The following is a 14,618-nucleotide window of genomic DNA, read 5'->3' on the forward strand; positions in this document are numbered from 1 at the left end:
GCTCCACACGGCTCCAGACGTCCACCACATATTGTTGCATAAGTTTTCCAGCTCGAAAAAGTGGGCGGAACGTCTTCCGGACATGAAGATTGAAAGCGTAGAATTCTCGCATCGTGACATTGACTCTGTTTCCTTTCTTCCTGGCGTACGGAATTTTTGGATGCCATCCCATCTGGCCCTTTGGAAAAAGAAGAGGATACGTCATCGGATCGCAGTTTGGGTCGATGACGTGGAGGGATTGGAGCTGCCCACTCTTCTGATGAATCGTTAAACCTCGCTTTCCAGGAATTTCCTCTTCATCTCCGACGTAAACGACTGCGATTTCATCCGCAGTTGGATTCTGATATCTGAAAATTTCAAGTACGGAAAAGTTTTTATATTTCAAGATTTACCTTCTCTGGTCGTCTTGACTTCTGATCTGGAACGTCATCTTGACAGTTCTTTCCGGCCTTTTTTCCAAAGCAGCTTTCTCTTTTTCTTCTTTTTCGACTTCGAACATCATCTTGAACGATTTAGCATGCGGATGATGTTGTTTCAGAATATCGATCAGCTTTCCGAATATTTCTTTTGAACACGAAGAATTCATCTCTCGACCGGCCAACTCAGCAGCAGCTTGCTCCGTATCAATTATGAAGATTTGGGCAAAGTTATGTGGCTCTCCTGGAGCTGGATGAAGATCTCCTAGCAGGTGGTACACCTGGAAGAAACTAATATAATAAGGAGCTATCTGAACTATTATATTCAGAATCAGAATATTAGTACGAACTTGTTTGTGGACACAATATGTATAAGGACCTCCGCGGGGCAACTTCACTTCAGCCTTCATGCAAGCCATTGCTGTTGAGTTGTTATACTGACGTATATTCTCTCGAAAGTTCTTCGCGTCGGCTCTTAACTTCTTCTTCTCATCGTCATCATTGGCCTCTTCTTCAATCGGAGTCACGTAGAGCTTGGTGAGGAAGGACGGCAGCCTATTCTGATTTTCGAGTCGAATCGCTCCAGAAGAACAGCACGCCGTGAATACTCCTTGTTTTGTGGTTTCTTCTGAAATTAAGAATCAATCACAATGATCACAGGAAGTCTATGAATTCAGAATGAGACTCTAAAATTTCAGCGTCGAATTTCGAACGTTCAGAATCTTATTCTAGAGAAGCTAGACATCATTCGAAAAAGAAGAATCAAATTCAACTTTTCCAAGATGAATTACATATTTGAAAGTCAAACTCAGCTTTGAAGTATAGCGCCTCGCAATGTGGACAAACTTGATCCATCCTTCCGATGTAGTGGGCATCTGGCTGTGCATCAGTAGCAGCTATTCCGAGAAGAGCTCCTTGGCGCGTTGATTTTCGGACTCGATCAGCAGCGTTTCGAAGAACTCGTTGTCTGACCGTCTCTTTTGCTCGACTGACAGCATTTCGAATCCTGGTTGATGACCTTCTTTCCTTTACGACGTCATCAGACTCCTCCGACCGCTTTGCTGCTGCACGGGTCGCAATTGCAGCACATCTACTCGTTTTCTGTTCTTCAGATTCTTGACTCCGTTTGGTCGTTGTCCTTATGGATTGGCGTCTATTTATATACGACTTCTCCGCTTCAGACTGTTCGGATCGTAGAACTGCTTTTGCATCAGCTGCGAGTTTCAGACGGTGTTCCCGATCGTCTTGGCTCTCTGCTTGTCGTTTGACTGCAACTCGATTTGCGTCGGCTGCTTTTTTCATCTGAAGTCATCACCCATTTGTGCATGCATTGGAAGAAAAGAGACATACCTTCTTCTTATCTCGTTTCCTCACAGACTCCTGAGTCATTAGCTGGGTGTCTTCAATCCCATCGATTCCTCCGAGCTCAACGCTTTTTTCAGATTCCGAACGATAGTCCACACTATCATTCTCTTCCACTACATCCAGCAGGAGTAGATCATTCGGCATAGATGCCGGAGAATCTGCGTCCTGAGGAGCAGCGTCAGAGGTGGAGGGGCCATCGTCGGGAAGCGGAGCAGCAACATCAGGAACATGAACATCGAGTGGATTGTCGACAGGAGCAGCAGCAGCAGCAGGTGTTGGCGAGAGTGACGACATAAGGGGGGAGAAAAATAATAGTTATCAGTGGTTTAAAATCTCACGTTTTACGTGATCCCATGTCTGGACTATTCACGACTTCCGCTTATCACTATGTTTAACACGTGAAGTAGGCGGAGCTATTGAAAAATAGGAAACGAAGAAAAAAAACTGTGTTTAATATCAATGAATTCGTCTGAAAAACAAATAGAAATTTTCAGTTTCCAGCTATTGTGCCTCTATTTTGAGCCTTCGTGATATTAGACTGTTTTTTGATGTGTTAGCGTAAAGGATTCTGAAAGGATTCTGAAAATTCTGAGACGCTCCGCTAAAGTTTCCCGGAGTCGTATGAATACAAAAAGGAATTTGACACTAACCGGGGCGAACTGGCACCACTCTGACGCCCGGCATCCACTCTAACCACTCAATCACCCGCGACGGTGGAATGTTCGCAGAGAAGGAGGGAGTCATGTCTGAGTTCCTCTCTTTTCAAGAAGTTCACGACGCAGTGATGGAAACGTTGATAGAAACATTTTTATGACGTGGATCAATTTGGAGAGTAACGACGCGTTCCGCATCCTCTATTTTTTCTGAATCTGCGATAACAAAAAAAATTTCCATGTCCCCACATAGGTCCGAACCAACTAACTGTAGTCAACGTTGCTTAACTTGCCAGATCGGACGCGGCGACGCACCCACCTTAACCATACGGCCGATGGGGAAAGCGGGCCGGGCGAGGAAAGAAAAGGCGACGCTTCTTCGCCCGTCTCTCCCGCTTTTTCCGCTGTCGATTCCTATATTCTTTATCAGTGTTTCTGTCTCAGAAGACGTCATTTTGAGAATTTTGAAAAAAGAAAAAGACGGGCATCATTAAGAGAAAATTTCTGATCTTTTGGTCCAACTTTGAAGAAAATCGGTTCAGTAGGAAGGGCGGTAGGATCGGCGACAGACAAACAAACATACAGAATCTGGTGTTTGTTAATAGTGAAGATTGCATGTCTTGATTTCTCTTCTGGCTATCCAACGAGTTTTAATGTGTTTTTTCCAATCCATTGAGAAACATTTAGTAGCAGTTCAGGACAAGATTTTTGGCAATATTCGGTATCTATATATTGCATTTCTCGGGTTTGATATTCTGGGTGTATTTTATGGTTTCAAATGTGTCCCTTGCGGTTTTACCGTTTTTGTGGTATAATTGAAAATGATTTCCAGTTGATTTTTAATATAATTATAGGTCATGTTCTTCTTTTGCAACATTCTATTGCTTTCATCTTCCTTTCTCTATATTCCAATTATGATCAGCATTCGGAAATATTCTTATACGCCTACTGCACAAAAATACAGACCACAACTGTATATTAGGTTGTCCCATAAGTTTTCGAACATAGTTTTGGTGTTTTGCTATAGGACAGAGATGAAGAATCAAACCAAATAGTGCATGTTTTCCATTATATAAGACGTCGGGTGTATTGACAATATCATTCATTTCTTCTGGCTGCCTCCTCTCAATGAACGCGGCACCAATCGTTGTCCCCGACCGACTTCATATTCGTCATGTGATTTTATTTTTATTTCTATCTAACTCCAAAATCACTGAGATTGAAGAACGTATGGTTGGAGTTTATAAGGATGATGCCCCTCAACGGCAGACAAATAGCCGTTGGGTCCATCGTTTCAAAAATAATGATTTTTTTTTGGCCGAAGAAGCACGTTCTGGAAGACCAGTGGAGTTCTTCATTGACAAGTTACGGGAGGTAGTGGAAAGTGACCCACTTCAATCCATTCGTGAACTGGCAACAGTAATGGGGTCTACTCACTCTGCGGTAGAAAGAGGACTGGGAGCTCTTGGCAATGTAAAAAATTGGAAGACGGATACCACACAAATTATCTAACTTTGATCTTGAGCGCCGAGTGGACATGTCGCTGCAACTTCTAACCCATCATCCTAATTTCAACTGGCTGGATCATTTGGTTACGTCGGACGAGAAGTGGGTCTTATACGAAAACCACCACAGGAGAGCCCAGTGGGTTGATGCTGATAAACAGCCAGAGGATGTCGTCAAACAGGAGTTACACCCTAAGAAAACATTGATCTCCGTCTGGTGGTCTGTTCATGGAGTGCTTTATTGGGAACTGCTTCCCGAGGGGAAAACTATCACCGCCGACTACTATTCTTCTCAATTACAAAAGGTGAAGTCCAAACTGAAAACCTCCCCTCTACACGGCAACAGAGTCCACTACCTCCATGACAACGCAAGACCACACACCGCAAAGACGACCAAGTCTCTTCTGGCTACATTCTACTGGACAGTCCTTGCTCACCCTCCGTACAGCCCTGACCTCGCTCCTCCGGATTACCATCTGTTCAGCGACATGCATCGATCTCTTGAAGGCCAGGACTTCAAAACAAAGTCAGAGGTCGAGTAATGGTTGAAGAAGTATTTTCACTCGGAGCAGCCTGAGTTTTGGCGGAAAGGTATTGCATCTCTGCCTACTAAATGGCAAACAGTCGTGGATAAAGGTGGTCACTATATTTGATTTTTGTAATAATCTGGCTTTGAATAAATTTGATTTCACTAATGTTCGAAAACTTATGGGACAACCTAATATTTTCTTGCAAACGTGTTGTATTGTGGCGTTAAAGTTGGTATGTTTAAGAAAACAAACTTTTTCGCAAAAAAGAAACTTTAGTTTTACACGCCTCTGTTAATTTCAAGGATACATGCAATTGGTAGTTTTGCATTTATGGTTTCCATTCTTGACATTATAATGATCCCTTTGATGATTCAATTTTCTTATCTGTTTAGTAACAGAAAGAACGTTAAAACATTACTATCTGGCATGAAATTCAAAATATTCATCAGAGTTTTATTTTCTTCTAATGGGGTATCTAGTGTACGTCCTCTGATAAGTTATACACAGGCAAGCGGTCGGTAAGATTTTCGAGTCTTCAACAGGTTTGCAACCATTTCCTTCTTCAACAGGTGAATAATTTCCTATTGAAGAAAGAAAGCCGTCACTGCTGACTCAAACGGAAGCGAATTTCCCCGTTCTTTGTACATTTCTGCTCTAAATAATCTTCTGACAAACATGTCTAGCCACATCTGAAAAGAATGTCACAGCTACCCAGAGGATGTAGAGCCTAATTTCTATAACAGAATGTATCTCAATCTTGTGAGCACCCCTCCCCTTTATTACAGACTCCCCTGAGAACGAAGTGCGGTTCCACCTGAAATTTTATATCATGTTTTCATAAAATTTCTATATAACAGCAAAATTTCTGCTCAAAGATACAATACATATCAAATCTCTATCCGTCTACAATGCTTGGCTCGTTATGGCTGGAAATTTCAAGTATTGTCGAAGTTGTATCAGTGGCTCTTGCTATCCCAAACAACCTTCTTCTCCTCTTTTGTATATTCAATAAATCGCCGAAAACTTTCGGTAATTATCGATATCTAATGGCATTTTTCACATATCAAAGTACTTGGTTCTCGATTATCACTTTATTTCTGAACGTCAATTATTTCACCCATCAAACGTTCGCTAATCCTACTGTAAAAATTAATTTTTACTTGAAACCGTGAGGATCTCACGGTAAGGAAAAGTCATTATCACAGAACACTTCTTTCAAAACAAACTTTCAATAAATGTTTCAAAATATTTTTAAATTTGAAGATGTTATTGAGCTCCAGTAATTCTTCGAAATGAGTTACTGTAAAAACAGTGTGGAATTTTCAATAGAGCGTGTTTGTCAACTTCTCAATATTACCTGTACCTCAAGTTTTCCCACGGTGGTTATTTTTTTCTTGTTTTCTCTAAACAAAACTACGAGCATTGTGAAAATTTTCTTATCTCGCTTAATTAGTTTTTTTCTCAAAACCATAAACAACAAGACTTGTTTAATGAGCACAATGACGTACAGACCTCGCTAACAGAAAATAACACACATTTTGTGAAAATTAATTAAATGCTGTTTTCTGAAAGTAACAAGTGTCCAGGGAGGTGTGTCTAAACAGTTTCTGTCTCTGTGGCTGAAAAAATACTGTGTTTTAGCTCGGCACAATTCTTACAACTGCGCTGCACCGAAGTGCCCTTGAAAAATGTCTATTTTTCTCTGAGTCTCTCAATTTTGCACACAATCTTCTTCGGTTTCGGTAGAGCGCGGTTGTAAGAAGTGTGTCGTGCTAATAAAAATTTGTTGCGGCAGTGCGACTCTCCATGACTATGGAAGAAACGGTACTATTCCTAAAACACAAGTATTTATAAAACGGTCACAACAGTGAATTCGGATAGTGTTTCAGAAGGTTATGAAAATTTCCATTCGTGTCAAGACTCGGGCCTTGTCAGCAAAATCAAGGCCCGGCCCGGGTATTTCGGCGCCAAAGTGAACATTTCAAATTTTTCGAACTTTTTGAAAATTGTTTTCGCGAAAAAGTCAGGGTTCGACTATCATTTAGAATCAGAGGAAATTCTGAAAAAATATCAGAAGTGTTCACATTTTCTATGAAAAACTGAAAAAAATTTCGAAAAAAAATTTTGGAAAAAGGGTTCATTTTTGGAAGCCGGGCCGGGCTTTCAAAAATTTTCCAAGGCCCGGCCCGGACCTTCTCGGGCGGGCCGGGCCAGACCTTGTCAAGTATGAAAATTTGAAAATCAACTTGGTCTTCCTCAAAATATCTGTTTCAGAATAGTTATAAAGAAACGTATTCCTCCTCAGTAAATGTCCTGTTTCTGGTTCCTTGATTAAACAATCAACTATTACTCGCATTTAAATAATGTTTATCACAAGTCTGACTCGTAGATCACACTTCCTAAAAATTCCAGACTAAAAAACTTTTGCAGGTCTCGTGTGTTCATCCAATTGCATGATGTTTGTCGCGTTGGCCGTTCAATTCGTTTATAGATATTTTGCAATGACGAAGTGAGTTAGATGTTGTAAATGAATTGAATGGATGTTTCACAAAGATTTCAATTTAGTGACTTAGAATTCAGAAAATTCTCATGGTTCATTTTCAGAACATTTTAAAAAATCTTACTGCTCCAACGAGCCTGTTTTAGAAATGGTATTCAGAAATATTCGGTTTTTCCCAAATTTTTTCAGAAACCCAAATATATGCCTATTCAATTCATGGAGAATGTCGTTATGGTATGCCGCAATGATCTCTATCTCGATATGCTTTGGAATTATAGCTTTCATTTGTGGATATCTAATGGAAGGAGCAAGAGTGGACGGGTTTAGGTAAGTGGATAACAGTGGGCTACCAGAGCTAAATGGAAAAAAAAACCGCTAAAAAATATTTTGCATGAAAATGTGAACTTTTTGAAACAGAATGTTTTCAAAATTTTTATTTCAGAGAATCCTTATTCTCCACATTCGAGCTCCCGGAGAACTCAACTGTCTACTATTCTCGTATGACCTATTACGTGAGTCAACTCTCCCACGCTTTCTCTCTCATAACCCTCCAAATTTCAGACTAGAGACAGCTCAACAGGTGAAATTATTCTAGACTGGTGCTCTCTTAAGTGTCTCTTCCTTTTAATACTATCTGTAACACCTGTCTCTGTCATTTTTTATTGCGGGATTCGCACTTATAGACGGATATCGAAAACGACTGCCCAGCTGTCGAATCATATGCAATTGCAGAAGGAACTTTTTCAGGCGCTTTTGATTCAGGTAGGAACTGCAAAAAAAACAAAAATAGGACTGATCTCGGGCGGGCTCGAACCACCGACCTTCTGTGTGTTAGACAGATGTGATAACCACTACACCACGAGACCACCGGAAAATGCAGGTCACCGAGGCGTTTAGAAGAGAAGGGGAGCAGCGTCATCTCAAAAAGATAACTACCTACCCTCATAAGAGCCACTGGTGACCTCAAATTTTGGCCTGCTTAGTATACACAGGTAAAACGGGGATGCCGAGAAATGGGTGATCGGCAGCCCGGAGGAGGTTCAAACGGGAACAACCCGCAGTTCAAACCCCGGGCCGCCGGCAGCCTGCCTTTGAGCTGCTGGCGATTCAAAATTTGGGCAGCACCTACCCCCTATTATTGGTATTATACTTCGTTCTGAATACGATTTCTACTTTATTAGTCCTATACTTAGTTAACAATGTGTTTTAATGTAGTATTGTAATTCCTTCTTCGTTCATTTTCCCATATTCTCCGGACTTGTGATTTTTCCGATTTTCACTCAATCTTTTTTCATAAAAACAAGTTACGACTGTTATTTTTGACTAATTTTCTTTTCGAAACGATAACTTACTGGCCTACCTCATTTCCAACTGAAAAATATTAACTTCGTTTCAATAAGAAATTTAGCGAAACAACCCCATTTTCATTTAAAGGTGTTTGAAAACCGACTTCCGCCACAAGGCCCAAAAATAAGAATTTTCAACCGATTTTCATTTCGGAGCAGTTCAAACTTACATACTTACCTTTTTATCCACCTGAAATCATATATTAGACTGTTCCGAAATGAAAATCGAAAGGAAACTCTATTTTGATTTTCGAAAAGCCGTTTTTCGTTGCGAAAGTCCAAATTTTGTTTCGAAAATAGCTTCCGACAGTTTTCAATAGATAAATTTAACTTTTCTCTACATTTTGTAACTTGTTTTCAGTGAAAAAACTCGAGTTTAAGCGAAATACGCTTCGAAAATGGGAAAAAAATGACTGCCGGCGAAAAAAAAATGTGATGTGGATTTACGGTAAACAACACGCTCGGCCGGGATACCGGAGTGTCGTTGCGCTTTCCAGTAAAGGCTTCACGCATGGCAGTGAGTCAGTTGGTTGTTACAGAACAGATTTTGAAGCGAATTTTTAACAGAAAACACAAAAAATCAGAGAAAGAACAGATCATTTCGAAAAAAGAAACACTTTTCTACAAGTGTCGGAAAGCAGAGAGTAGTTCCATTGTTCTAACACTTATCAAGATTCCAGAAGTGTAACTGGAAACGTTATGTTGATTCATGAGTCATTTAGCACTCTGGCTAAGATTTTCTAACATTGGGAATTTGGCAAAACTAAAAAGAATTGTAAGTGACAGTGTATAATTTACCGTAACACCTCTAGTGAGGTGTCCACAAAGAACTATGTTCAACGCCGTATATATTTTTCCTTAAAAGAGATATCAAAAAGTTGTCAACAGACAAAATATAGCTGAATACTTATAAAATTTTTCTTCAGTTGGAAAAAATTTGATAGCTCATGAGGGAGTTGAGATATTGAGCTCCAAACTCTTCCTACTGGGAGCACTTCTATTAGAGGTATGTATTACTGTATTTAATCTTGTTATCCTAATCTAGATTCTATGAAAAACATTTTATCTTAACTCTTTTCATCACTCTGTCAGAAACCAGATTACAAGAACTTGTTAAAATCACTATAGGCATACACCTTGAACCACCATTCGGCCGCCACAGGCCTGCCAACGAACCACCGCTGACCAACCCGCGGTTCTTCAGCCGCCGTTCAGCCACCAGTCAGCCACTTTATCAAAATTATTAAATTTTTAGAAATAAAGACTGTCATTAGACTAGAAAGGATTCTGAGGTATCGTACACAAATTTTTTTCCACAAAAGTTGCGAGTTTCTATAGAATTCGAACAATTTTTACTTTGGACCACTTTTGGGCTGTTTGCGGCTTGCCAGCCACCAGTCGGCCACCCTTCAGCAATTCGCGGTTTTTCGGCTGCCGACCGACCATTCTTCGCCTGTTTGCGGCTCTCAAGCTGCCGATCACCCCATTTCTCGGCATCCCCGTTTTACCTGTGTAGTGGTTAGTACTCCACGTTGTGGCCGTGGCGACGCTGGTTCGATTCCAGCAGCAGGCATTTCTTTTTTGTTTTTCTAGTTCATCGAATTTCAGATTTTCAGAGCACAGTACCATGCATATTCCTGTACTTCCCATCACTTATCTACTTCATTTTTCCTATTTTCAACATAGAACTTGGACTTTTCTCCAATATAGCTGGTATAACTTTTGTGATCTACCCTGTACTCGACCCGTTAGCGGTCATCTACGTCATCAAGCACTACCGATGTTTTGTTTTCAGTGAGTTTTTTTTTGAGACATGTTCAGTTTCAAAAGAACACGTTTTGTTTTCAGAACTCTTCTGTCTCAGTCACAAAATCCAACCAAACATTGATGCTGAACAAGAACAAAATGACGTGGCGATGGCGTCAGAAGTGGAAGTGAGAACAGAAGGAAATAATGAGATATTCATGTCTTTCAATAGAATTTCATCTGAATAAACATTGAATGTGATTCTCAATAACACAAAAAAATTAACCGATTGATCTGATCTTCAATGCGAAAAAACCAAAAAGAGTTGCCTGCTGCTGGAATCGAACCAGCGTCGCCACGGCCACAACGTGGAGTACTAACCACTATACTAAGCAGGCCGAAATTTGAGGTCACCAGTGGCTCTTATGAAGGTCTGCAGTTGAATTATTGATATGGCGCTGCTCCCTCTCTCTTCTAAACGCCTCGGTGACCTCCATTTTCCCGTGGTCTCGTGGTGTACACAGGTAAAACGGGGATGCCGAGAAATGGGGTGGTCGGCGGCTTGAGAACCGCAAACAGGCGAAGGATGGCCGGTCGGCAGCCGAAAAACCGCGAACAGCTGAAGGGTTGCCGACTGGTGGCCGGCAGACCGCAAACAGTCCAAAAGTGGTCCAAAGTAAAAATTGTTAGAGTTCTATAGAAAACCGCAACTTTTGTGGAAAAAAATTTATGTACGATACCTCAGAATCCTTTCTAGTCTAATGACAGTCTTTATTTCTAAAAATTTAATAATTTTGATAAAGTGGCTGATTGGCGGCTGAACGGCGGCTGAAGAACCGCGGGTTGGTCAGTGGTTGCTTGTTGGCAGGCCAGTGGCGGCCGAATGGTGGTTCAGGGTGTATGTCTATAGTGATTTTAACAAGTTCTTGTAATCAGATTTCCGATAGAGTGAAGAAAAGAGATAAGAAGATAACGTTTTCATAGAATGTAGATTAGGATAACAAGATTAAATACAGTAATACCTATAATATAGGTGCTCCCAGTAGGAAGAGTTTGGAGCTCAATATCTCAACTGCTTCATGAGCTATCACATTTTTTCCAACTGAAGAAATATTTTATAAGTATTCAGCTATGTTTTGTCTGTTGGCAACTTTTTGATATCTCCTTTAAGGAAAAAGATATACCGCGTTGAACATAGTTCTTTGTGGACACCTCATTAGAGGTGTTACGGTAAATTATACACTGTCACTTTCAATTCTTTTTAGTTTTTCCAAATTCCCACTGTTAGAAAATCTTAGCCAGAGTGCTAAATGACTCATGAATCAACATAACGTTTCCAGTTACACTTCTGAAATTTTGATAAGTGTTAAAACAATGAAACTACTCTATGTTTTCCGACACTTGTAGAAAAGTTTTTTTTTTCGAAACAATCTGTTATTTCTCTGTTCTTTCTCTGATTTTTTTGTGTTTTCTGTGAAAATTCGCTTTAAAATCTGTTTTTTAATAAGTAATTGACTCACAGCCAGCGAAGCAGTGAAGTCTCTGCTGTAAAGCGCAACGACACTCCGGTATCCCGGCCGAGCGTGTTGTTTACCGTAAATCCACATCACATTTATTTTATTCGCCGACACTATTTTTTCCCATTTTCGAAGCGTATTTCGCTTAAACTCGAGTTTTTTCACTGAAAACAAGTTACAAAATGTAGAGAAAAGTTAAATGTATCTATTGAAAATTGTCGGAAGCTATTTTCGAAACAAAATTTGGACTTTGGCAACGAAAATCGGCTTTTCGAAAATCAAAATAGTTTCCTTTCGATTTTCATTTCGGAACAGTCTAATATATGATTTCAGGTGGATAAAAAGGTAAGTAAGTAAGTTTTAACTGCTCCGAAATGAAAATCGGTTGAAAATTCTTATTTTTTGGGCCTTGTGGCGGAAGTCGGTTTTCAAACACCTTTAAATGAAAATGGGGTTGTTTCGCTAAATTTCTTATTGAAACGAAATTAATATGTTTTCAGTTGGAAATGAGGTAAGTCGGTAGGTTATCGTTTCAAAAAGAAAATTAGTTAAAAACATCTCTGTTTATCAGCCGTAACTTGTTTTCAAGTGAAAGAGATTGAGTGAAAATCGAAAAAAAATCACAAGTCCGGAGAATATGGGAAAATGAACGATGAAGGAATTACAATACTACATTAAAACACATTGATAACTAAATATAGGACTAATTAGGTAGAAATCGTATTCAGAACGAAGTATAATACCAATAATAGGGGGTAGGTGCTGCCCAAATTTTGAACCGCCAGCAGCCCAAAGGCAGGCTGCCGGCAGCCCGGGGTTTGAACTGCCAGTTGTTCCCTGGCAGGTCTCCCCCGGGCTGCCGATCACCCCATTTCTCGGCTTCCCCGTTTTACCTGTGTAGTGGTTATCACATCTGTCTAACACACAGAAGGTCGGTGGTTCGAGCCCGCCCGAGATCAGTTCGTTTTTTTTGTTTTTTTCATCCTCGCGAGCACTAGTTCCGGAGAATTTACCCTTTTTACCACTAGTTTAAAAAAGTAATAAGAAAACGTTGACTGTTCCCTGTTCTTTTCATTATTGGTTTTCGGTATGTTGTACACTTCCGACTCCACTCCTCCACCCAATTTCCGGTATAGGACAGTTCGAAGAGAGACACTTTTTATTATCAGATGCCTCCCCAAACAGTTGGATTATTCTAGAAATGCGATATTTTATACTTCAATTCACAATTTCTTTTCTTGGAGTTGTTTTGAATATTATTCTAATTTTTATTCTGTTCGTAAAAAGAAAGAAGATAATGACATGTTGTTCTGTAGTCATTTCTGTGAAAGCAGTAATGGATATTTTGGCTGCAGGCACTAGTGGATTACTGTTAGAAAGGTAAGGATAAAAACAAAAGATTAACTGATCTCGGGCGGGCTCGAACCACCGACCTTCTGTGTGTTAGACAGATGTGATAACCACTACACCACGAGACCATAGTCAGATGTGGCTCGCCGAGGCGTTTAGAAAAGAGGGGAGCAGCGTCATATCAAAATCTCAACTACCGACTTTCATAAGTGCCACTGGTGACCTAAATTTTCGGCCTGCTTAGTATAGTGGTTAGTACTCCACGTTGTGGCCGTGGCGACGCTGGTTCGATTCCAGCAGCAGGCAACTCTTTTTTGGATTTTTTTTTCTACTAGTCATCCTCCTAATTTCAGATTTCTCAGCACTGGAGACACCATTCTTATTATTTCAAGAGGGTGTTGCACTTCCCATATTTCCTGTTTCTCGGGACACATCCTATTTATCAGTTTTCTCCAACACAACCTCATCTGGCTCGTATTTTCCTATTTCTTCCGTTACTGCATCCTTCATCGGACTGCTCCCCCCACTCAAAAAGTGATATTCGCTGCTGTAGCCTGCTATTTGCCAAACCTAATCCACAGTGTGATATGGATCAACATGTTCGCTGAAAATAAGATTTCAAAAGCACCGAAAATATTCTCGAAGCCTAGCGATCAGGTGATGGCAGGATGGGTGGTAGAGAAGTCAAGCTGGGCGGTTTTGGTACTGTTGGGGATATCTTCAGTGTTGGTGTTTGCTTTTTATTTGTTGGTTCGATATAATTTGGTGGTGTTCATGAGGAAAAATACCGCGAGGCTGTCGAAAAATGCATTCGTTTTTCATCGGAAGCTACTAGAGGTGAGCCAAATACCAGTTAGTTAAAAAATTTTAACTGTTACAAATTCCTGATACAATCTTGTACATTTTTACTTATTTGATGGTCCCTGCAAAGAACTTAATTTTTGTAGTTGGCAACTTTTATATACGAGCACTCCCTAGAGAGTTACGTTTTGACCAAGTAATTTCTCCCTCAAATCGGCCAATTTCAGTGCAAAATAGGGCGATTTTTGTGCTGTTGTCTTAAAATGACCATAACTCTCTAGGGAGTGTCCGTACAAAAAAGTTGTCAGCCACAAAAATGAAGCTATATTTTTGATCTGTATGGTTTATATTTAATTCCCTTTGTAGGACAATTAGTGATACCGTAACACCCTCTCAAAGTTGGTTCTTTTCAACAGAAAACAGCCAAAGATCGTATCTTTTTGCATGGTACTGTAGTTAGAAAAATAAGTACTGTTCCAAATTCTTGATACAATCTGGTTCATTTTTACTTATCTGATCAGCCCATCAAACGCGTATTCTACTAATCGAAACCATCTATGTACATACATAACTCTGAAATTCCAGACCGCGCATCTCCAATCCTCCATCCCCATCCTCATTCTCACTGGAACAGTCCTCTTCTTCGCTATGCATTTCACCATCCTCAACCCAATCCACGTACAGTACCTTCCCTCTATCCTATTCACCTTGACCACTATCATCTCCCCAATCAGTTACTTCATTTTCCTTCCACCCCAATGGAATTTCTGTTTTGGAGTTTCCAAAGGGCAGAAGGAGAGTTCCATGACTGCAACTAATAATGGAATTCGAAGTGTTAATTTTGCGATAAGTGTTTTCTGAATTTATAATGAATTTCATTTGAAATTGT

At 40.2% G+C, this 14,618-nt stretch overlaps 2 protein-coding genes across 2 annotated transcripts; both read left to right on the forward strand.

The window, feature by feature from the left end:
* Nucleotides 1–6,925: 6,925 nt before the first annotated feature.
* On the forward strand, nt 6,926–10,309 carry GCK72_012729 (uncharacterized protein; the record flags this gene model as incomplete). The annotated part of the gene is made up of 5 exons (XM_053729354.1): nt 6,926–6,978; nt 7,159–7,296; nt 7,412–7,481; nt 9,932–10,109; nt 10,164–10,309. 5 exons carry the CDS (start codon nt 6,926–6,928, stop codon nt 10,307–10,309), a joined length of 585 nt encoding a protein of 194 aa, XP_053584126.1.
* A 2,605-nt stretch (nt 10,310–12,914) lies between these two features.
* GCK72_012730 (uncharacterized protein) lies at nt 12,915–14,590 on the forward strand (the record flags this gene model as incomplete). The annotated part of the gene is made up of 3 exons (XM_053729355.1): nt 12,915–12,958; nt 13,282–13,765; nt 14,315–14,590. 3 exons carry the CDS (start codon nt 12,915–12,917, stop codon nt 14,588–14,590), a joined length of 804 nt encoding a protein of 267 aa, XP_053584127.1.
* Between the last annotated feature and the right edge of the window lie 28 nt (nt 14,591–14,618).

The sequence above is a fragment of the Caenorhabditis remanei genome, chromosome IV (assembly GCF_010183535.1).
Source record: "Caenorhabditis remanei strain PX506 chromosome IV, whole genome shotgun sequence".
Taxonomy (NCBI): domain Eukaryota; kingdom Metazoa; phylum Nematoda; class Chromadorea; order Rhabditida; family Rhabditidae; genus Caenorhabditis; species Caenorhabditis remanei.